The sequence below is a fragment of the Schistocerca nitens genome, chromosome 3, assembly GCF_023898315.1.
Source record: "Schistocerca nitens isolate TAMUIC-IGC-003100 chromosome 3, iqSchNite1.1, whole genome shotgun sequence".
In the NCBI taxonomy this organism is placed as follows: domain Eukaryota; kingdom Metazoa; phylum Arthropoda; class Insecta; order Orthoptera; family Acrididae; genus Schistocerca; species Schistocerca nitens.
In genome coordinates this window covers 309,560,852-309,586,781 of record NC_064616.1, presented here as the reverse complement: position 1 = coordinate 309,586,781, position 25,930 = coordinate 309,560,852, and the positions used below count along the sequence as shown (strand labels likewise).

At 41.5% G+C, this 25,930-nt stretch overlaps 1 protein-coding gene across 1 annotated transcript in view; it reads right to left on the bottom strand.

Annotated features, from left to right (window-relative positions):
- Window positions 1-25,930, bottom strand: part of LOC126249201 (uncharacterized) — a 608,431-nt gene that overhangs the window by 363,525 nt on the left and 218,976 nt on the right. Inside the window, exon 3 of the mRNA XM_049950854.1 lies at window positions 8,590-8,661. Coding sequence (XP_049806811.1) covers window positions 8,590-8,661 — 72 coding nt within the window. The remainder of the gene's footprint in view (window positions 1-8,589; window positions 8,662-25,930) is intronic.

Here is a 25,930-nt window from a genome sequence, read left to right as displayed (position 1 = left end):
TCTATTAAAATTCACGTATACACTTCGTTAAAATATCCTCTATTCATATCATCTAGCCCAGACTGAGATTACAAGCAGCAAAATGAACTAACTTTAATTTTACAATCCCCATGCTGTGTTGCTTACCCTAATATTCAGTCCACCAACTTGACCCCCACGCACCAAAGGAAGTTTGGTGTATCTACATACAGAACCCAGTGCAAAATATGTTCAAGTCAACAATTACGCCCCCAAATGTCTCAAACAACATAAACCTTGTGCTGGACCTCCCATGGACCAAAACTTAAGCATATATATATATATATATATATATATTAGTCAGATACCACAGTATGTAATGTTTACTTCTCCAAAAATTCTTATTAGGCTCATGAGGCTTCACCCTGAGTATATGTTCAAAATTAACCACTCTCCCACGTCTCTCTGAGAACACATCTTTATTCTCTACCAGTAAATCATACAGTTCTTCCCTCTCACTGTCACCAGACCCCCTGTCTCATAGACCTTCCTTTTTACCTCCTCCTCAATCCCTACTTCATCCAACATGCACTGGGCCATGTGCAAGCTTGCCACTAAATCATCACCTGTTGCATTTACAAATTTTGTCTCCTTTATACATCCCCCAACATTCAGTTCCAATACCTGACCCCACAGTTAATATTTGCCCCATATTTATTTTAAAAAAATTGTACCCAGAACCATATTTATACTTAAATTTTGAATCACCAGGAATGGGTGGCTAAACAACTCTCCACCAATGTTTACATCTTACACAGCCCCCTTCCTCACTGGCTTGCTGTAATTACTAGTAGCATTTTTTATTCTAACTACTGTGACTGGGAATTCTACCATTTTATCATTCCTGATATAACAGTAGAAACCCTCTGCTATCCCACTGACTGTACTACCTGTGTCCACCAAGGCTTTTTCACTGACTTTACCTATCTGAACTTTAACTATTGGTTGCACCTTCCTAAAATTTTTCTGCTTGAGCTCTACTTCTGCTAAAAGATCCTCCTCCACTTCATTAGCAAGTACTTTTCCATAGTGCATACCTGCTCCCCATTGAATGATTCTATTTCATTATCCCCTTCAAATATTACTTCAAAATCATCTTTGTGTTCTTCTTTTTCTAAGACCAACCATCCTAATTTTCTGGCAAAACTAAACTTCTCCTTCTCCCATACCTTTGGTCCCAACTTCCGTATATACTTAGAAAAATCCACACAATCACTTGTATCAAAATCACACTCACTCTTCCCCATCCAACCAGTATTCTGTTCAGCCCCTTCCATACCCCCATACTTTCATCCTCATACACTGCATAATTATTCACCTTTTCAACTTCATCTCCCTTGTCACACACTCATTTTCCACAATCTGTAACCCTGCAGTTACTCTCCACAGCACATCCTACCATTTCATTTATAAAATCCCCCCTTAAACCATCAAACTTCTTATCCCCATCAAATATTTTCTTGAGTACATCATAATATGCCTCATCCTCAACATTTAACTGCTTTAAACTGTACACATAATTATATTTCCCTACTGTCCAATTTTCTGGAGTATATTTTTGCATCCATTTTGCCCTTGCTACCCAACCATTTAAGTTCAATTCAGATTCCCCCTTAGTTCTCCATTGTTCATCATTCTTTGTTTGCTGTTTAACCCCATGCATGTAAACACTAGCACAATTTGTTTCATCATGTTTCATGGATTCAGATACAGCTTTCCCCACCAAAACATCACTTGCATTACTCTCCTGCACATTACAAACACTTTCACCAGACATCTCAGAACCAGCCCCTTCTGGCTGCTCACAGCTAACCTCATAAATTTCACCAGATACACTTTCTGGTACATATTCATTTATCGCTACATCAACAATAGGCAATACGGCCCCAAAATCATTACCACCATCTACAAAACCATTAGTTTCAGGCACCTTGGCCCTCTCAGAATTAACATTATCATCCACTGTATCCGCTTCCATTACACACAACTCAACAAATTTCGTACTATTACTTTCACACACACTTTGGTCATCACAACATCCATCTATACCTTCAGACAGTGCCTTAGTCCCTAACCTGTTAATAATGCTCACCAAACCGATATTATCTTTCTCGGAATTCACATTCCCGAACTCTTTACAAAAAACATTCTCAGCATTGATTTCTTCCATTTGGGCCTTTAAACCCCTAACATTCTCCCTCTTTAAAGCTCTCCTTTTGCCATGCTCCATGCACCAGCTCCCCAATACATTTTCATCATTTAAAATGGCCTCCATACCACAAATTCTTTCCTCTCTACTACTTCTATGATTATTGTCATACGCCCTTTTAGAATAACCACCCGTAGTCTGATTATAATTATTATCATTCCATCTCTTGGCCCTATTGTTTGCAACTGGTCTTGTCCCAAAGTGTACCCCATATGAGACAACTCCTAGTTTAAAGGATGCTGTCCCTCTTGTGTGCTGTTGTTCTGTCCCCCTCTTCCAGGTCCATTTCCCAGCATTGGCCTTGGTTCATTTCGCACATCACTGCCCCTAAAATCCCTTTGACTGTGGCTCTCTTCATTATATCTTCCCCCATTTTCTCTCCAATGTTCATTTATATTTCTGTCACCATGATGGCTCTGATGATTATTTCCCCAATTCCTATTTCTGTGACAATTTGGATGATTGTTACCCCAATTCATATCTCTTCTCTCATCCAGATCCCAATGGTTATTCCCTGGATTGTTTCCCTTTGAGCCAGGCCTATAGCACATAGCCTGCTCCATCCTCTCAACAAAGTCTAAAAACTTCTCCACAGAATCAGTGGGGCAATGTATGAGTTCCCATTGTAACTCCTCAGGTAATCTCCTCCTTAAAGTAGATATTTCTGTTAACACACCTAAAGGCTGATCCAGATGTACTAATTTATTCAACTCTTCCTGGCAAAATTCAGTCATAGTTTGTCTGCCTCCCCCGTACACAGGTCCATTCAAAAACTCATTTTGCAAGCAACACTCCTTATTTTTACTCCAGCATTTGTCTAGAACCATTCGTTCAGATATTTCAAATGAAATTAACTGTTCCTTAAATTTGTTAGCCCATGTCTGAGCTGAACCTCCCAGCATTCTCTTTAAAAATTTTACGTTTGCATCATCTGATATCCCAGGCAGAATATAGTCCTTGCAACTGGCCAAAAAAAACCATGGCATGATATCCGTTTTCGCCTGAAAATGGTTTTCCACTAGTTCTGGGTAATTTTATCATTTACTTTTGAGGTGACAGTTGCCATTTCCTTTCTGAGATCATCAGCTGTGCTATCTAAATACTTGTCAGCACAGCTTTTGTCTCATCATTGCTAGCCACTATTTTTGCATCCACTTCAACCAAAGATTGCCTTGTCGCCTCTTTCCTACCATCACACATCTTCCTTCCCGAAACAATTTCACCCCTCTGCTCAGCCTCAACTGCTTCAACCTTGGAATGCCAGCTTTCTTCTATTTTTTCTAATCTATTATCTAATCGGTCACAATTTCTTGTTTCATTGACCCCAATTGACTATTTATTTGGCCCACATTAGTTTTTAGAGAACTTAATTTCGAATTTTAGTTCCAAAATCAGTGTCTAAACCACTTAATTTATTATCCATATCAGTCTTAAATGAACCTGTTTAGCTACTCATACTTTGGAGAAGAGCAATTACTTTGTGATTCACTACTACTCCCTGACGACACGCAATAACTAAGCGATTTTTTAATTTCGTGCTCCATTGCCCTGGCTAGCACAAGAACTGAAAACAAGGAAACCAAAAACAAAAATTGCGCCTGCTGTGATCACTTATCTTTCTGGAGGGGCTGCGTCAGTCTCAGTGCTGCTGAAGAGGCTGCGTTTCGGAGCGTAATCACGGCCGCCGGCAGCCCGTTGCCCGGTTGAGAATCGGCTGCGCCCGCACTCTGCTGGCGCTGGGTCCACGTCCGCTGGTCGCTTGCTCTCCGCTCCACTGCATAGCGTCGTCGAACGGCGAAAGTAGGAGCGCACGCGATTAACGGAAACACACGTTTCCACGAATGTTCATGCTTTGCCTAGTTCCACTAGCCTTCGGGCCTAGTTGCCTAGCACACTAGTATCCCGGACGAGCACCCATATGCGAGGGGGTGATAAACAAAGAAGTGCGGTTGAAGAGTTCACACGAATGTTCATATACAAATGTTGGTTAAAAATGTTATTGCAAATGTTGGCTCTCGCGTAAGTCTCAAGGGATGATTTCCACACTTGGTGCATTAGTACACTGTTCCACACCCGCGCCTTAATTATGATTTTGAATATTATAGTTTTTGAATTAACTATTCACTCAGACATGAGTACAGTAGGGAACAAAAATTAGGGGATTATTATAGCAAAATAAGTTTTTTCACGACACTGTTCAATCACTATTTATTGGCGTTGTCCTTTTCTTTCACACAATGAAATAAGCATTGGTGAGACGGTTTACAGTTTAACTTTAATAATAATTTGACTCTGAGGCCCCAATAGCAGCAATGTAGGCTGCTATAAACGAAAATTACTCATTCAATTCGAACAGAACCACAAGTCCCACTCTCCTCTTTGTTCTAACAGTTTTGGCGCGAAATCACAGTTCGCCACATGTTCACTTAGGACGATGTATACCTCGTAAATCGTACTCGCACAAATAATCGTAACACTTCCAGATCACCAAATATTTACTTGCACTATTAAACAATACTCTTTGTCGAAATAAATCGGCGCGAAAAATTCTTACTCGAACAACCACATGGGCCACCCAAAAGTGGGGCTTGCACGCCACCCACCCTCCAAAACGACTGACCTCTGGCCAAGATGGCAGCTCACTTATATAGGCTCGGATGTCCACCCCCCCTCGCCGGCCGGGGTGGCCGAGCGGTTCTAGGCGCTACAGTCTGGAACCGCGCGACCACTACGGTCGTAGTTTCGAATCCTGCCTCGGGCATGGATGTGTGTGAGGTCCTTAGGTTAGTTAGGTTTAAGTAGTTTTAGGTTCTAGGGGACTGATGACCTCAGAAGTAGTCCCATAGTGCTCAGTGCAATTTGAACCATTTTGAACAACCCCCCTGGTTATTTAAGTACCAATCTCACCAGTTAGGGTTACAAATTTTGATACATACATCCCTCGACAGAAATAAGTACATCATCAGAACCGCATTAAAAAGTACATCTTATTTACTATTTTACATTAATTTCTAGGATTATTCTATCGCCCATAAATCGAGTTTGTTTTTGCAAAATTTCGCCACTTAGCGCAAATTTGTTTGTTTACATCTGTGCTGAAAAGTTTTAACATAGAACTGCATATAGCACCGTTTTTAGACGTAATCTATAGCGATCTACACACTGCGCTGCTCAAAATCTTCCTATCTATAATAATTAATTAATTATGGGCGATAAATGTTAATAATAATAATTTGCAAACAATGTAAACTATTGCAAGTTAAGTGTATAGTATAAGTTAACTAGTTTAAAATACGTATGATGCCACCCAAAATATTATATAGTACCATTCTTTATGTCATGAATTTTCTGTTGAATTTTATAAACAATTTTCCCTCAAACTTTGTTTATTGCTCTTTACGGGCTTAATTATTTATGAATCTTAACATATGACTACGACACTCGATCCGCTATGACGAAACGTTTTTAATGAGTGCTCGCTCATCCCTTTGAGGTTACCATAACTTTTGCGTCTCGTGACTTGAAATAAAGATCGATCGACCATCCCACCGACCGTTACAAATCTCGCGCGTGCGCGCCACGGGCTTTCGCGAACCGCGCGCAATGTAGCGCGCTCGCTCTCCATAAAGCAATCCTTGTATTCTAGAAATATTCATCTAGTGACGGGGGTTTGTACCGTCACACCGTCAGGTGGCTTGCAGAGTATGGATGTAGATGTAGATGTAGATGAAACCAAAATTACTATATCTTAAACGACTCTGGTAATATTTGAGGTGAACAGCTTGGATGAGCCAGTCCACATATGTCAAACATTGTCGCTATGGGTACGAGATTCACTCAACATAAAAACAACCAGAAAAAGTAAACGTGTGGCTTCTACTGATTCATGTTTAACCCTAGGACGCCTAAGGGGGGGGGGGGGTTCGTTGAACCCACAATTTTTTTATGTACCCTGCTTTTGCCCAAGGAACTTTCATACTGCATATTCCCTTTGAGTTATTGTTTGTTGGCTATTTTATGAAACGCTAGTGTCAATATATTTTATAGAAAATTCCTGCTTTGAAAGAAAAATAAATAAGCTAATTATGGGTCCAACAACCCCCCCCCCCCCCCTTATGCTTCAATGCTATAGAAAATATCCCTTAGTAGGATTTCGTACTTCTCATCTCTACAACAATGCAAGTTAGTTTCTTGTTGGTTGGTATTCTTGATATTTTCAACAATCGGTTTACTTTCAGAGGAAGTGATTGTTGATGTCAGTCAGCTGTTATTTATCTTGTAAACTTGCAGGGAGTTAGTGCAGTTCCCTACTGTTCACACCCAGACTTAGAAATGATTAAAAGAATACGTCACTCGTCTTTAGAAAATGTTGTAAATGAAGTTTTAGATGAAAATTCTGACTCGGGGAGTGATTGTGAATATGAGGATGGTGTTATGGAGTATGATTCAGATCGGGAAAGTGATGTGGATGTTAGAGAAGGTGAAGATAGCGCAGCTTCAGGCAGTGACCATCACGATGTTATAGTGGCGAAGTCTGGAAGAAGGTACGTAACCACACAGCCTAGAATTCCTCGGAGGTCTGTTGCTAATATAGTAAGAGAGCAGGAAGGAGTAACTCCAGTTGGTGTTTGCCATTCACCTGGAGAAGCCTTGAAGTTACTTCTTACGCGTGACATCATGGATGTTATAGTAAAACAATGAAGAGGCAGTTAGGCAAAACGTTACTTTGACTAATGAGGAAGAATTGTATGCCTTTATAGGAATCCTGATACTTATTGGATCATATAATGACAATTCTATCAGTGTACACGATCTTTGTTCAGACCTAATGGGTCGGCCAGTTTACAAGGGTATTATGGCAAGAGAATGTTTCAAGGAAATTATTGCAATCATAAGGTTTGATGACAAAAGTACCCGCCAGCTAAGAAGGGAAGCAGACAAGTTCACAGCAATCCCTGATGTTTTGAACAGCTACTGTATAAACCAGGGGTCCACCTCACCATTGATGAGATTCTCAGCTTGTTTAGAGGGCGCTGCCCCTTCAAAGTATTTATGAAGGATAAACCGGGCAAGTATGGCATCCTTATACGCATGATGTCCGATGCAGTTGACAGATACATCTTGAATATGGAACCCTATGCAGCTAATGTTCAGAATTTGTCGAAAGAAGAATGGGGTTCAGCAGCTGTCGTCAAACGTCTGATAGCACCTGTGAAAAATACTGGTCGAAATATTACTACAGACCGATACTACACATCGGTGGATTTGGCGGAAGAGTTATACCAAGACTACAAAGTTACTACAGTAGGAACTCTCCAGTCAAACAGGAAGCATATTCCAGACATAATCAAGAACACGTCAAATCGAGAGCTATAGTCATCATTGTTCTTGTTCACAGACCCATCAACAGATAGGCCTCCAGTAACTTTGGTGTCCTACATAGCAAAAACGAAACCAAGTAAAAGCTTACTGATGTTGTCAACAATGCACCAAGATAAAGGCACTGTTGGAGGAGAGAAGAATAAAACCGAGATAAATGCATATTATAATTCCACTAAAGGTGAAATTGATACCATTGATCAAATGACGCATATGTACACCTGCAAGAGGGGAACAAAGAGATGGCCTCTATCTATATTTTACTCTCTCATCGACATTTGTGCTACCAATGCAACCACCATATTCATCCAGCAACATCCAAGATGGAATGAAAAGAAACACAACAAACGGAAACTTCATCTTCTGCAAGCTGGGATGGAACTAGTGAAATTGCAGGTAGAAGAAAGAAGTACCAATGCAAGAGGGTTATCTAACCAAATTGTTCAATCAATGGAGAATACTCTACAAAAGAAAATCAATGAAGTGACAACAGAAGCACGTCAGCCTCCTGCAGGGAAAGGTCGGTGCCATATTTGTGTAAGAGAAGCTAAAACAAAGAAGCAGAAGTACAACAATCTAAGTAAACCAAAACAGTATTGTGGACAGTGTCATAAACATGTGTGTAACACACATTCAGAAAAAATTGTGAAGTGTGTCTCTTGCCTTGAAGTTGAGGACTCAGATTAGTCTATTGTATATGAACACATCTGTCTTTTGCATTGTAATATGTCAATTTTTTATTCACTCAATCCAATATTTATAACAATTAGCAACATTTATAAACCGATGCCTTAGTTAAAATACATAAACCATTTGAAAGTTGTAAGTTTTCGTCAGTAAACTTATTTAATACCTGTGGGCTCACAGAACCCCCCCTTTAGGCATCCAAGTTAGAAAAAAGGCTTGGGCGTCCTAGGGTTAAGACATCTGCTGTAGTCTGTCTCTAGATCATAATTTGTTAATGACACTCTAAGACAGCTTACCTTGACAGCTAATATGGTTCCTGCTAATATGCTTCCTTGCCGATCTGCCTGATGCGCACCCGGAGGAGGGAGCTATAAAAAGAACAAATATTCTATAATACAGTACGAAAATCGGTTGTATACAAACTACACTGCATTTTAGAAACGATATTCAGGTCAAACACTTTTATCAAGGTGTGTTCAAGCTGTTCTCTTAGTGTTTAGTGAAGTCTGTAACAACGGCGTAGGCGCTGCTTTACAAGCATTGTTCAAAATCTCAATCACACCTCAAGTATTGTTCAAAATGTTGACCATTATGACCACAGCAAAGTGTATAGCCGATATGAAATGGCAGTGCCAGTGGTATTTTAAAAAGTACGATGCAGTGTTACTTCGGACATCATGTATGTCCGAAGGAACAGCGACTGCAGCGACTCCAGTCGTCAAGAAATACAGAAAATGCACTCGCAGTCGCATGCACGTCCGAAGGAACATTGCATCGTATTTCTTAATGATAACACAGGCACGACTATTTCGTGTTTATTCGCCAACACCAGTCTCTCGACTCTCAATATGTCCATCCCAAACGAGAAAATACGTAACGTACCAAAGCAGGTTGTGACACATGGACGATGACATATGGAAGTTTTGGTCTGGGCGTGATTCGTGCTCGGATGGCCCAAGCGGTTAAGGCAACCACTAACGTAAAGCGGAAAATCCAAGTTCGCTTCCCCATCCGGTATAAATTTCCATTGTCGTCATTCTAATATACAACCGAACCTGACGTTCCCAATAAGTCTTGTAGGATCAAGAATTCCAGGATTTTTGCACGGGACCACCACAACCAGTCCACTGTTGTACAAGCTCTACATCAATTTTGTTCATAACATCGACTGCAAAGAATACCGGCACCCCGTAAGTTCAGACAACACAAGCTGACGAATTTTCGGCGGAACATATTCTAGGAACAGTGGAGAACATGTTCAGGGAACGATTTTTTCACAACTCAGTTCAGTATATCTGTAACCAATCACATAACTCAATCGCCCCACATATACGTGTGGGTCTTCGTCACCTCATACATGGCTATTTCTATTGTTACACATGCTTTATCTTGTAAAATGGTCTCGTCAGTAAAAAATACGAGAGTGGAAAATAATGGTTGTCTGCAAATCTCTGAAGAAACCAATTTGCAAAACTCCACTCGGTATTGTAAATCAGCTGATGCAATGATTGCACCTTCTGTGTATGGCAGAGGTACAGTTGTTCATGTAAGATTCTCTTAACAGATGTTTCACTTCTGTTCAGAGCTAATGCGCCGTGCCGACTGCTTACGGCACAACTGTTATCAATCAGGTGTGACGCATTCTCTTCTGGATTCCGGAGTTCTGGCATAGCTCGCATTCCCTGTATCTTCTGTTCTAACACGGAACGATCGGGTTTCTCGTAGGTACCTATGTGCAGATTGAAATGGTCTGTAATGTCGTTCCAGTCGCTGTGGAAACAGTTCGGCACAGTGCCGTTCATAGGGTGAGCCCTGTGAGAGAACGGAAACACTGGGATGTTCTCCTCATGTAAACAAACTGCTCGTTTCTCTGTGGCTTTTACATAAACCAAAAGGACGACAGGTTACTTTAACCTAATATAGAGCCCATAACTGTCATCTTAATTACCATATTGTACTATCCAAAACGGTCGTCTCTCTTCCTGCACTTCTGTAGAGCAATACTAGTGGTGGGATTTGACCCCGTGCGGTAGCGTTCTCGCTTCCCACGCCCGGGTTCCCGGGTTCGATTCCCGGCGGGGTCAGGGATTTTCTCTGCCTCGTGATGGCTGGGTGTTGTGTGATGTCCTTAGGTTAGTTAGGTTTAAGTAGTTCTAAGTTCTAGGGGACTGATGACCATAGATGTTAAGTCCCATAGTGCTCAGAGCCATTTGAACCATTTGACCCTCCCTCTCTCCCCAACCACCGCCACTCTTCGGGATATGGTGGTCATGGACTTAGCATTGATGCTCTGTGCCGTTGGTCGATCAACTCCATGAATATCTGCAGCAGCAAATTCAGGTGATAGTTGCAATTTTGTTTTCGCAGTTTGCAACACTATGCGCCCAATGTTGTTTTCTGCAAGTACGGCAATGTATGACGATGCCGTTTACAGCTTTGGAGCAATTTATTACTATTTTATCGATTTTCTCCCACTTTTAATTAAAGATTGACATCCTGACACACACTTAAATATAGTCGCGCGGTCTAAGGCGCCTTGTCCCGTTTCGCGCGGCTCCCCCCGTCGGAGGTTAGAGTCCTCCCTTGGGCATAGGTATGTGTGTCGTCCTTATTAGCGTAAGTTAGTTTGTTAGATTAAGTAGTGTGTAAGCCTAGGGACCGATGACCTCAGCAGTTTGGTCCCATAGGAACTTACCACCACCACTTAAATATATATCAGACTTTATTTGTTAAACAATTTTCACAATGTGAACAGATATACCGATATTCCACGTTAAACAGTAATTAACACAGTGCGAAATTTTAACAAATACACTGATATCTTATGTTAAATAATTAGCACAGTGCTACAAATAGGCTCTCTCTATATACGAAGTTTATGTTTCACTGTAAGTAACTCGTCCTTGCATTATTAGTGGTTTAAAACCAATGACGTCACTATCAGGTCGCCTATGATGAGTCTAACACCATCAAATTTGTTGTGGACCTGTAAATAATGGCTGGGAATCGAAGTATGTGCGTTAAAAAATCGCTAAATGACACTACTAGGGATACGATTGTAATGGTAGAGGCTTTTACTTTATTTGAAATAAGAAAAAAAGTCTTGCATACTGTGCCAACGCCGGCCATATGGGCTGTCAGGGAACTTTTGCTCACACCAGACAATTTTATCAGCACTAGTGATACCTATCTTTTATGGTTAAACAGCTGTCACAACTGCTGGTAGTGTATATGTGTAATTACAAAATCTATATTTAAACAAACACCACAATGAGTAGTGACACCCTGTGCTCCGAAAAGTAACGCGTCGCTCGCATTGACAACAAATGTCGTTGCGATGTTCTCCATCCGGGCTCTGCTACGAGTACGTCAGTTGAGTCGCAGCCACCGATCCTTCGCTGAGCTACTGACTATGTTCCTTTTTCTGCCAGTCACCGTGCAGGCTGCCACAGGGACCAGCAGTTTTAAAACATACGCTAACACTTCGAGAATGATACATACAAAACACTTTATATGTATTCGAACAAAGCGCATGCACGAATTTGCTTCCTTCCTAGTTGCTAGTATTGTGATCCGCTTTCTGCACACACTATCAAATCAAAAATATCTGCACATCTCCGCAGTGCTATGCTCCTTCTGACTACCGCAGCGTGTGCTCCAGTGTGCATTTTTACGCGCACTATGGTGCAGGTGGATAAACAGGAATATGCCCTCATCGCACGACCACCCAGTACAATGTTCCTCTGTTTCGGTTCATCATGCAGCCTGCAGCTGGCTGCAGGGTCCAGCCAGTGCCACCTGTGTTAATACACGCACTCTAACAATTTATGTAACTTGTCTGCTAGTCATGGGGGTAATTCCAGAAATGAGACATTACTATTCCATCACCCTGACATATTTTCTCCGTAGCAAGCCCTGTACAGTACACAATTTTACGTAGTCTGTACTATATTTCAACGATAAATGATGTCTAGCCAATGTCATTACAGTAGTGCATTGCACACAGCCACGGATGCTTTGGCTAAGGTCATAGGTCGCTGATAGACACGCTGTGTTTTCCCCAAGCGTCGAAAAAAAAAGTTATTTTATAAACAAGTGCATTACTTACATTTCGCATCATCTTAAAACGTCTCTTTTAAAGTATAAATATGGGAAGTCTTCTCCCACTTGTATCGTAATTCCGTTCAGCATTATGTTCACACCTTATTTAATCAACTGACTAAGAATTGACGTTCCAATTATAGGGCACAGCTTTACAACGTTCAAATACTATAATGTTAACACTACTGGAGCGATCAGAGATAGTGTGCCATAAAATCTGTACGTGTAGTCAGTCCAAACAAACACTGCTGATCGTGTCTATAATGCGCCGTGCAGTGTTGATGGAAATCATCGGTCTGTTTCCCGTTATGGACGTAATGATTTTCACTTGCCCATTCGACAGTGCAGTCCTAAATTAGTCTTGTTCGATATTCGTCCAATCGGTATGTATTAACAAGGACACTGAAAACACGAAGAATAGTCAGTACTCCAGAAGAGCAAAGCGCAGCACACCGATAATGTCTCCATGTCGGCTAATTACCAAATGAGAATGAATTAACACAGATTTCCGCCATCCCATTAACATACATGCTACCTGATCAAGGGTATCTAGACACCTACTAGTGGACATTAGTATTGAGTGTGTTTTCCAGTTGAAACACGTACCATATTTAAAAAAGTAATATCTTTCTCATAACATACTCCATCTGGTTTCTGAAAGAGTAAACCACTCCTTGATACGCAGTGCTTCTCTTGTAGCGTCTACCGCTGGAGTTCGTTGAACCTATTGGACCAGTAAAAATCCCATTACAAAACGTATCACTCTTCTTGACATTTCCTATTAATCTGAACTGGTAAGGGTCCCTCACTGACGAGTAATATTTCGAAATCGGTCAAATAAGTGTTTTGTAAAACAGCCTCTTTTGTGGATAAGATAGCCCTTCGGCAAGGCATCTGTTTGTCCTAGTATTTGCTATATGTAATCACTGCACTTTAAGATGGCTCCGGATCCTTACTTCCAGATATTTTACAGCTGCTACTGTTTCTAGTGATTTACAGTCAATAGTGTAATGGACCAACAGTGGGTCTCTTCGCCTATTTAGGTGCAGTAGTTACATTTATTTTCGTTCAGATCCAACTGCCATTCTCTGCACCAGCCGTTAATCGTTCGACAATGGCTAGACCCTACTTGTGTTGCAGCCATCCTATACGCTTATATCTAAACATGTACTCCACAAGCCACTGTGCAGTATGTTGGGCGGAGGGAAGGAGGGGGGTGGTAGACATCGTAGCTGTATTACATGATTGTCTTACCTCCTCACAAGCCCTAATCTCCCTTTCCTACGCCGGATATAGTTTTGTAATGGCGAAAATGTAGGCAGGGTCGGCAACTTCGGAAGTACTCGGTACAGTGCGACATTTCATGTAGCAGTGCAGATCGGCATTTTTCGGTCGGCATGACATTCATCAGTTCGGCACAATCAATGCCAGTGCTCTTATCCTGGGAGGCAGTCTAGCGACCTTTCGTCTACAAGCGTTTAGAAATGAATGGAAGTGGCAGAAGAGAAGGATGAGAATTCGCAATATCTATAATGGATAAGATACAGCAAATTTGCAGGCATGGAGCATGTGATGAAATTGGTGGTACAAATAGTGCATTTTCTGAAGTCACACGCATTATTACAGTGTCAACTGCAACAGTGTTCGATGGAACTGAACAAAGAGTTTAGAGACTTTATACATTTCAGCAAAGTACGTTGATGAGTCAAGAGACGTGTCTGGAACGATTTATCGATTTAGAACCCGTTATTTTTGAAGTTATGAAGGTAAAAGCAAAGCAGGAACTAAAATCAGAACATCCGGAACGGATTGTGGACCTCGCATTTTACACTGTCTAGTCATATTAACGTGGCCACTTCTCATAAGCCTGAATAACCACCTTTTGTAGCGGGGACCGCTACGACACGTGCAGGAAGAGAATCAGTGACGTTCGGGAAAGTACCAACAGGGATGTGGAGCCATGCCGAATCCAGTGCAATAGCTAATTTCTTCGTTGAGGATCCATGGCGCGAACAGTCCGATCGAAGTGGTCCCACAGATTCTCGATTGGTTTTCAATCCGGTGAGTTTGGTGACCAGGAGAGTACGGTAAACTCAACCTGAGGTTCTTTGAACTACGTACGCACACTGCGAGCTGTGTGACACGTTGCACTGCCGTGCACGTAGATGCCATCGTGTCGAGGAAAAATAAACCACATTTGAGTGTGGACGTTGTACCAACCTTAGTCATAATTGCGTTGATCCACTGTGCCTTCTAGAATAACACCAAGGGAATGCCACGAAAACATTCCCCAGTGTATAACTCTCCCTCTCCGGCATGGAGCCTTCGGACGATTGTTGCAAGGTGTTTGCTTTCAGACGCATCATGCCGTATGCAGCATAAAACGTGATTCAACTGAACCTGTCAGCACTCGGCGGATGTCCAGTTGCGGTGGTGATTCCAGCCTTCGTTGCGATTAACAGCAGTCAGCATGCGTGTATGAACCAGGTGCCAGCTGTGGAGGCCCTTATGCAGCGACGTTCGCTGATCGGCCGTTGAGACACTGCTGGTAACCCCTTGGTTCATCTGGACAGTCAATTGCTCAACAGTTGAACATCTGTTCGCTCGCACACATCTCTGCAGCCGTCGTTCATCCCCCTGTCATCTACGGCCCGTGGTGCACCAAAGTTACCTCGGCGCCAATTTTGGAAATGGCCATTTTGCCATGCACGGTACAGCCGTTTCGGCAATGTGTAGACTCTTGGCCCGAAAGCCAATGATCAAGCCCTTTTGGACGTCAGATAAATCGCTCCGTTTCCGCATTACGACAATGTTTGCGCTGTTTCGCGCGTCCACCGACACCTTTATACATGCTCCAATGTTAGTGCTGCCACCTGTCGTCTGTGAGTGGTTACTGACGTTGGCGTCGAATAGGCGGTGGCCGCATTAATGTGACTGGACCGTGTAAGTGCACGCTGTCCACAGTACGATGTTGCAAGTAGAGAAACAACTAATGACTGGTTTGATGCGGCTTCGCACTGTGAAAGGGGAAAATTCTGACAAAAACACCGTCCATTTTTCTAAGCTCAATGGCATAAGAAAAGGCGATTTTTTTAAGAATTCATTGTTGCGCTGAAAGAATTAGTTTGCCATATCAGCTGAAAGCGACCTTGTGCATATGCAGATGGAACTGATCGATCTGCAATGTTAACTCCCATTTAAAAGACATGCCTCTACGTTAAAATCATCCAGGTGTTCTACGTTGTTTTCCTCGGGAATAGTTTCCACTTCTCCATATGTGGTTGCAAACGTGATAGAATACTTCCGTCAATATATGTGCATGTAGCGATCTCTTCTATTATGAAACTAAATAAGTCACGATTACGTGGCTAACAGAGACGAAAAGCTGCGATATTGTCTGCATCTGTCGGTATGTCGACAGTTTCTACAAGATAGAAACTTCATTATGTTTTCAGCTACCCAAAGGTAATCAAGCAATAGTGAAAACTTGTTTTGTTGTGATCTGTGTTATCCAGAAATACGAAGCACGTCACCAAGCCGCATACAACGTTCCCTGAGTGGCTGTATTGCTATTTAAATGCAGCACTGTTGGCATTTCTCCTTTCTCCTCTCGCCGTTCAGACAGTATGGCATCAAACTGTGGGAGAGTGCAGCAAGGCCAGAGTGCAGAATTCTTGGCCATCCCTGCTATAGGGGAAGGTAGTGTAGTAGTTCTCCTGAGCACTGATCAAGTAAGCCATGCTGCTGCACCCTTAACCCTTCGGTGGGCACGCCTGCAGCAGATAGCCGCAAGATTTAGTTTTCTGCTAGTACCACAGATAGCGTTACAGTTTCGTCCACGTCTAGATACGTATTTGTTGTTTTCAACGGATGTCACCACTTACTACATTTGCGCTATTCATGCTTTCAGCAGTTTGGTCCCTATTCTTGTTTCAAACGTGAGTGTTGCATTTGCGGTGTGTTTGCCGCTACGCGCCTTGTGATGTAAATATTTTCTATACTTGTGTTTTTCTTTCGCCTCGAGGCAATCTTTCTTTTATATTAGTATATAATGAATATTCGAATCGAATCAAAGTTCCCATATGCAGTTTTCATTACTTTTTACAGTCTTGGATATTGATTTACTACAATATATTACTTTTACAAAAACATGTTTCTCATTGCGTCTCATAAAAGCGTGGAAATGGAGAAAAAGAAGGCATCTTACAGGCACCGTCTAAGTGTACGTCCTGAGGACTATGAGAAGGTACTGCGAGAATTGTCAGAAGAAGAATTACAAGAATTGTCAGATTCATGTGAATCTGAGTCGGAAGTTACTGAAGAAGAAAACCACAGTAGTGTTCCGAACACGCAACAGAGGAAACAGATGACCACCTGGTAGAAGAGGGGAGACAACAAACAAAGAATTACCGATTTCACGTAGGAAAAGATAAAGAAACTGTTTGGATAAGTAAACCGCTTCCTTCTTCTCCTAAAACCATGGCCCAGAAGATCATAAACGTTTTTCCAGGTCCAAAAACAAGTTCTGAAATTGCGGAAAAAGAAATTCATGCATTTTACCTATTTATTACTGATGGGATGATTATTTTTCCTTAGGTTAAAAATGTAAAATTGCGGTGCAAAAGCAGCAACGCGCCCACTCGTGGAAGTTTAAAAGGCGCGCCCACCGAATGATACCGGACTTCGGCAAGAATGAAGTATCTCACACCCGCTCATGGACACTGAACGTGTGAACTAGTGCGTCCTTAGTTACCTGATAGTACCAGTACGCTGTGTGATCTACATTATGCATACACTATTAGAGCAACAATATCTGGACTCCTACTAGCGGATATTAATACTATAAGTGTCTTCCAGTCGAAACGCAGACCGTCTTTAAAAACTAGAACTGACATGTGATTATATTTTCACGCAATTTGGGTGCATATATCCTGAGAAATCAGTACCCAGAACAACCACCTCTGGCCGTAATAACGGCCTTGATACGCCTGGGCATTGAGTCAAACAGAGCTTGGATGGCGTGTACAGGTACAGCTGCCGATGCAGGTTCAACACGATACCACAGTTTATCAAGAGTAGTGACTGACGTATTGTGACAAGCCAGTTGCTCGGCCACCATTGACCAGACGTTTTCAATTGGTGAGAGCTCTGGAGAATGTGCTGGCCAGGGCAGCAGTCTAACATTTTCTGTATCCAGAAAGGCCCGTACAGGACCTGCAACATGCGGTCGTGCATTATCCTGCTGAAATGTAGGGTTTCGCAGGGATCGAATGAAGGGTAGAGCCACGGGTCGTAACACATCTGAAATGTAACATCCACTGTTCAAAGTGCCGTCAATGCGAACAAGGGGTGACAGAGACGTGTAACCAATAGCACCCCATACCATCACGCCGGGTGATACGCCAGTATGGCGGCTGCACCCCTAATTATGCATAACTTACACATGTTTCTGGAGACAGAGCCAGACTGTAGTTCCTAGATTCCGTAGGTGAGTTGCGACCGTTTGCCTACAGCACATAAGTCAACCTGCAAGTTCTTCGAACATACATAACTTTTTCCCATACGATGCTATATGGGTATCTAAATTCACACGCAACATTATGGTATGTGGTGGAAAATACCTCTGGCATTTAACCTATGCCCATGTTCCATTCACACAGAAAGCATAATTATCGTTAAAAATGACTACATTAGCTCTAAGTCTCCGTTGTTGTCAGTTGTGTGTGGGAGGAAGTAATATATCGGTTTGGTGCCTAAGTTCGTAGCGTTTTTCGATAAGTTTAATAAACGCAACAGTTACGCAAGTGTTGTATACATGAAAGAAGCCTCGAGATACTGACAGGTTTCAGATAGATTATATAATGGTAAGACAGAGATTTAGAAATCAGGTTTTAAAATGTAAGACATTTCCAAGGGCAGATGTAGATTCTGACCACAATCTATTGGTTATAAACTGTAGATTAAAACTGAAGAAACTGCAAAAAGGTGGGAATTTAAGGAGATGGGACCTGCATAAACTGACTAAACCAGAGGTTGTACAGAGTTTCAGGGAGAGCATAAGGGAACAATTGACAGGAATGGGGGAAAGAAATACAGTAGAAGAAGAATGGGTAGCTTTGAGGGATGAAGAAGTGAAGGCAGCAGAGGATAAACTAGGTAAAAAGACGAGGGCTAGTATAAATCTTTGGGTAACAGAAGAAATATTGAATTTAATTGATGAAAGTAGAAAATACAAACGTCTCAAAAATGAGCTCGACAGGAAGTGCAAAATGGCTAAGCAGGGATGGCTAGAGGACAAGTGTAAGGATGTAGAGGCTTATCTCACTAAGAACTACTTAAACCGAACTAACCTAAAGACATCACACACATCCATGCTCGAGGCAGGATTCGAACCTGCGACCGTAGCGGTCGCGCGGTTCCAGACTGAAGCGCCTAGAACCGCTCGGCCACCCCGGCCGGCTATCTCACTAAGGGTAAGATAGATACTGCCTACAGGAAAATTAAAGAGACCTTTGGAGAAAAGAGAACCACTTGTATGAATATCAAGAGCTCAGATGGAAACCCAGTTCTAAACAAAGAAAGGAAAGCAGAAAGGTGGAAGGAGTCTATAGAGGATCTATACAAGGGCGATGTACCTGAGGACAATATTATGGAAATGGAAGAGGATTTAGATGAGGATGAAATGGGAGATACGATACTACGTGAAGAGTTTGACAGAGCACTGAAAGACCTGAGTCCCCAGGAGTAGACAACATTTCATTAGAACTACTGACGGCCTTGGGAGAGCCAGTCATGACAAAACTCTACCATCTGGTGAGCAAGATGTATGAGACAGGCGAAATACCCTCAGACTTCAAGAAGAATATAATAATTCCAATCCCAAAGAAAGCAGGTGCTGACAGATGTGAAAATTACCGAACAATCAGTTTAATAAGTCACAGATGCAAAATACTAACGCGAATTCTTTACAGACGAATGGAAAAACTGGTAGGAGCCGACCTCGGGGAAGATTAGTTTGGATTCCGTAGAAATATTGGAACGCGTGAGGCAATACTGCCCCTACGACTTATCTTATAAGCTAGATTAAGGAAAGGCAAACCTACGTTTCTAGCATTTGTAGACTTAGAGAAAGCTTTTGGCAATGTTGACTGGAATACTCTCTTTCAGATTCTGAAGGTGGCAGGGGTAAAATACAGGGAGCGAAAGGCTATTTACAATTTGTACAGAAACCAGATGGCAGTTACAAGAGTCGAGGGGCATGAAAGGGAAGCAGTGGTTGGGAAAGGAGTGAGACAGGGTTGTAGCCTCTCCCCGATGTTATTCAATCTGTATATTGAGCAAGCAGTAAAGGAAACAAAAGAAAAATTCGGAGTAGGTATTAAAATCCATGGAGAAGAAATAAAAACTTTGAGGTTCGCCGATGACATTGTAATTCTGTCAGAGACAGCAAAGGACTTGGAAGAGCAGTTGAACGGTATGGACAGTGTCTTGAAAGGAGGTTATAAGATGAACATCAACAAAAGCAAAACGAGGATAATGGAATGTAGTCTAATTAAGTCGGGTGATGCTGGGGGAATTAGATGAGGAAATGAGACACTTAAAGTAGTAAAGGAGTTTTACTATTTGGGGAGCAAAATAACTGATGATGGTCGAAGTAGAGATGATATAAAATGTAGACTGGCAATGGCAAGGAAAGCGTTTCTGAAGAAGAGAAATTTGTTAACACCAAGTATAGATTTAAGTGTCAGGAAGTCGTTTCTGAAAGTATTTGTATGGAGTGTAGCCATGTATGGAAGTGAAACATGGACGATAAATAGTTTGGACAAGAAGTGAACAGAAGCTTTAGAAATGTGGTGCTACAGAAGAATGCTGAAGATTAGATGGGTGGATCATACAACTAATGAGGAGGTATTGAATAGGATTGGGGAGAAGAGAAGTCTGTGGCACAACTTGACTAGAAGAAGGGATCGATCGGTTGGTAGGACATGTTCTGAGGCATCAAGGGATCACAAATTTAGTATTGGAGGGCAGCGTGGAGGGTAAAAATCGTAGAGGGAGACCAAGAGATGAATACACTAAACAGATACAGAAGGATGTAGGTTGCAGTAGGTACTGGGAGATGAAGAAGCTTGCACAGGATGGAGTAGCATGGAGAGCTGCATCAAACCAGTCTCAGGACTGAAGATCACAACAACAACGCATAACAGAGACTACAGTCATCAATTATGTAACGACGAAATGTCATAATCGTTACGCTTATAACTTGAATTTTCATCGGTGTATTTTTGTAATTTAAACATTTAAAAAAAGTTTGTACGTCTCTTAAATACATATTTTTATAACTACGTAGCTTAATGCAATATTTTGATTTCTGTTTAATCTGTTACTATTCTGTTATCTTTATTTATGTCGTTACTGCATTACACTTATGTACATATTACTTTCTAATTTCAGTGGTGGAGAAGAGGGAGACGTTACTGCAACTGTTACTGCAACTGAACGGGGTTGTTTTTCGGTCGGATCAGCGACAGCGGATGCAACACGGCTTCCTGAAATCCCCAATGAGGTTACATTTGCTCTACTTCCGCGGAGACCAGTTCCACAGTTACCAAAACTTTAAAAAGAAAGGATTCACAGAGACCACGGACAATAAACCTATGCAAGGATAAACCGAACTTTAAAAAGAAAGGATTCACAGAGACAACGGACAATAAACATATGCAAGGATAAACCGAAGGATTTTTTTAGAAGGATGTATACTGAACTTAATCAAGTACAGAGACGTAAATTATGCTATTCAAAAATAGTCAACGAAGAGGCATTGATGAAATATTTTTTTGTACGTGACTGGTTTGCTCAAGCCGGCTGAGCCCATACTATCGCTGAAAAGCTTATCGAACATTGTGTAAAGGACATTGTTGAATGCATGTTGGGCGAAAAGGCCACTCAAGTTTCTTTATCAGATGATACGGTTTCACGACGAATCGGGGACTTATCAGAGGATGTGAAAGCTACTTAATTTTACGTATAGCATACACTGCATTTTCACTTCAAATGAATGGATCAACCATATTAATGGTATTTGTGCGCTATTTATACATGGACTCTTTTCAAGAGGATCTACTTCTGTGCAGACCATTAAAGACTATCACAATCAGCAATGAAATTTTTAAAATATTGGCCAATTTTTTCACAGAGACTAGCATCCCTTGGGATGACTGTGTCGATGTGTGCACAAATGGAGCAAAAGCGATGACTGGTAAGACGTCTGGTACAATCGCAAAAGTAAAAGAAACAGCGAAGGGGTGCAGCAGTAGTCACTGCGTACTTCACCGTCAAGTTCTTGTAATGACGAAAGTTCCACCTCCTATAAAAACACTTCTGGGTGAAACAGTAACAATCATAAATTTTATAAAATCACGAGCTAAAAATAGCAGGCTGTTCAAAACCTTGAGTGATGACATGGGTGTTCTGTATACTTCTTTGCTTTTCACACAGAAGTAAGGTGGCTCTCCCGTGGTGAAAGTTTAATGCGCCTCTTTCAACTGAAGAATGAAGTGAGAATCTTCTTGACTGAAAATGACTTCACTTTGGGAGAGAAGTTAGATGATCGTTGGCTAATAAAGTTTGCGCATTTATCATTTTTTTGTACAAAAATTAATGTTTTATGTCTGTCAATCGAAGGAAAAGCAGTAACTCTTTTTGATGCCACTGATAATGTGGAAGGATTTAAAAAGAAGCTAACGTTTTGGGCAGAATCACACAAAAATGGCAGTCTGGGTGGTTTTTCAGTTACAAAAGTATTTAGAGAAAACCTCGTATCAGACATTCCTGCGGATAAATACCATAATGCAGTGCCTGTATTATTCCGAATTACGATGCAAAATTCCTTCGGACATGCATGCACGTACGAAAGAACAGGCACTGCGGTCGTTATGAAATACATAAATGTATTCGCAGTGGCAAATATGGACTTCCATCAGCTGTATAATGGAATGACGACAATGAAAATGTTTCCCGCACCGGGACTCGAACACGGATTTACCGCTTATCGCGAGCGATCCCCTTACCATTTTATTTATTTATTTATTTATTTACTTTTTGTTCGTTGTGTTTGGTCTGGGCGGACGCCACAAGACATCCGTTCAAGTTGATCGTTGATTCCTTTACTCAGTTCTTTTATTACAGAGGGTAGCTAAACCCTCTGACCGAACACGCTGATTTACCGTGTCGGCACCATTTGGCTATCCGAGCACGACTCACAGCCAGACCCAAACTTCCGTTGTCAATCATCGGTATTGCAGTGCCTGTGTTACCCTAATTACGATGTAAACTTCCTTTGGACATGCATGCATGTCGCCGGACTGCCTGTGCATGCATGTCACCGGAGTGCCTGCTCCTTTGGACATGCATACATGTCCGAAGGAACGTTGCATCGTAGTCAGGAATAATACAGGCACTGCAATACAGTATTTATCCGCCGACACCCGGCGACAGACCTTCAAATAAAATGTCTCGCCTGTACGGGAATGCATATAACGGATGTACGAGTAACGGTTGCAGACAGATGGTTGACTACATAAGGAATTTGGGTCGGGCTGGCGTTGTGGCAGTTGTAGGGAGCACAGCACAGGAGTGTCAACATATTTTTGATTGGATAATGTATACAGAACTAGGAGTGAAGAAGCAACTAGAATGGAAGCAAATCCGTGAATGCGCTCTGCTTGATACATTTTATTTAATTGTTTTTGTTAATTCTAGTCTGAAAAGCTCGTAAGACTGTTGCAGGATAGGCTGTGTTGAGAAATAATTGTCACGAAAAGAATTCGATACGATGTGCCATTTCCGAGTTAATTACCATTTAAGTTAGCCAATCAGGCCACTGCGTGCGCAAATTCAAGTAGCCCGTTAGAGGCAATGTCGCCAAATATGTTCTTAGTTTGGTTTCCTATAACCGAGCAAAGCAATAAAAAAATTGGACATCGGGCGGTAGTAAGGATCGAAATCCAGCCAAAGGCTGAACTGTCTCATACGCTATCATCTACGCTAGTGTTTCTCAACCTTTTTAAATACGCGACCCCTTTCCAAGTAAAAAAATATTCTGGCGACCCCCCTCTCCTCCCCCTCCCCGACCTAACTGTTAAGAAAACTATGTCAGTGTTTGAAAGGCAACAAAAGGTAAAATGCACTGTTTATGTTAATCGCGGCGCCTGTGATTATAAATATTCCTTGCTGAGGTGGAGGTGTGGGGGCGAGAAGGAGTCGTGTGTTTTTGCTCGCTTCAGTCAGCTGTCGGATTATGCCAGCGGGTACAGACGTGATTATTATGTCTTTGCGCTCGGCTCCGGGCGCGAGCATAAAATGGAGAAGTTAGTCAAAACATCTGCGCAGCCCTCCATGTCTGATACAAATGGCGGCGGCGGAAGCGAATCAAAATCGAGAAAATACACTTTATACTGCTTATTTCAAGTATGGTTGTGCTGTCATGAACCATGAACCTCAGTGTGTAATTTGCGGCCAGGTATTGTCACATGAGAGTATGAAATCATCGAAGCTTATGCGTCATCTCTCAACTAAATATTCCAAGGAAGCTGATAAGCGGTTGGATTTTTTCGAAAGGAAACTGAAAACACTTAACCAGCACCAAACTACTATGATACAGTTAATAAAGCAGTACTGTAATTTTTTGGTTAAATAATATTTTGTTGCTATTTATTTGTTTATAAATTTATTAAATATTTTAACTAATTTTAAGTATACCGTGTCAACGAGAAAGCGTTATTAAATAGCTATACAATCGCACACCGAGTCGCTAAAGCAGGGAAGCTGCATACAGATGCCGAAAATCTTACGATATTTCGACAGCAGCTCAGGATATGGTTGAAATTATGTTAGGAAATTTTTTTTCACACAAGTGACTTGTCATTTGGCGACCTCTCCCTCGTCGCTTTTCCCTCGTACGCTTTCACTCGTGTCAGTTTTTGCTACTAATTGTGACGCATTGTAAGTGCTCCTCTCAACTTGGCGCCCCGAGCAGCACCTTGTGTCGTTTGTGCTTTAAACCGGCCCTGAACAGAAGGCAAACAAGCTGAAAAGCATTCCACCTTCTGATAATGCCACTGAATGCAGAAAAACGATAGGGCTGGTGACACTGGAGTACAATTAGTCGAAAAATTACAGAAGAACCCACATCTTGCTTTGCAGTTTGATGAATCTACTGATTTTTGAGATTGTGGGGAATTTATGGTATTTGTGCGCTTTCGAGCAGATGAAAGGAAGACATTTGATTTTGTAAAGCACTCCCTGCAAACACTGCTGGCCACTTTTTGTACAAGATGGTTTTAGAAAGGCTGACAGTAAAAGTGGGCTCACTGCGAAATGAAATTCAGTAATGCAAAAAAAAAAAAAAAAAAAAAAAAAAAGTTCAAATGGCTCTGAGCACTATGGGACTTAACATCCGTGGTCATCAGTCCCCTAGAACTTAGAACTACTTAAACCTAACTAACCTAAGGACATCACACACATCCATGCCCGAGGCAGGATTCGAACCTGCGACCGTAGCAGTCGCGCGGTTCCGGACTGCGCGCCTGGAACCGCTAGACCACCGCGGCCGGCAAAATCAGTAATGCCAAATGTTTCGAGGACACACTGTTTTTTTTTTGTGTTTTTTTTGTGTTTTTTTTTTTTTTTTTTTTTTTTTTTTTTTTTTTTTTTTCATCGACGAGCTCTGGCAGTCTCTGTTTTACCTTCTGATTTAAATGATATTCTAAAAGGGATGATCAAGGTTGTGAACTTGATTAAGGGTAAAGCGTTACAAACTCGACTGTTTACAGTCATTTGTGAAGACATGGGTGCGGTCCATCAAAATGCCTTTTATCATACACAGGGCAGGTAGCTTTTCAAACGAAATGTATTGACACGAGTTGTGGAACCAAAAGCTGAATTGTTAATGTTCTTACAATATTCTAACTCTCGATATGTGAATTATTTTGTGACCCTATTTGGCTATTAAAATTAGCATTTCTGGCTGATCTTTATAACCACGTAAAATTTTTAAACAAGTGTCTCCAACGGAGAAAAGAAAACATTATAACAGTCAAGGATAAAATCAAAGCATTCCTCGCAAAACTTCTTTTGTGATCAACACCCTTGAGATCAGAAGATTGTCGAAGAAACTGCCATGGTCGGTGGTAGTAAGTTCTCATATTCCTTGCATGATACAGAACTTGCATAACTCGGAAGAGAAACTATTAAGTTACTTTTCAGAACTGAACTCCAAAGCTGACAACGGGCATAAATGGATACTTTCTCAGTACAGCTGTCTGATCTGAGCCCGTGAATGAAAGAAAAACTTACAGATTTTTGTGTTGACTGCATCCTTAAAGTGGAATTTAATTCGGAAAAGAGTGACGTCTTATGATTAAAGAGAGGAAAGGAGAATATCCACAGTTGACAAGGGAAGCTTTGAAATTATTAGTGCCATGCGCCCCTTCATAACTATGTGAATTAGTGTTCTCTTCAATGGTGAACATGAAA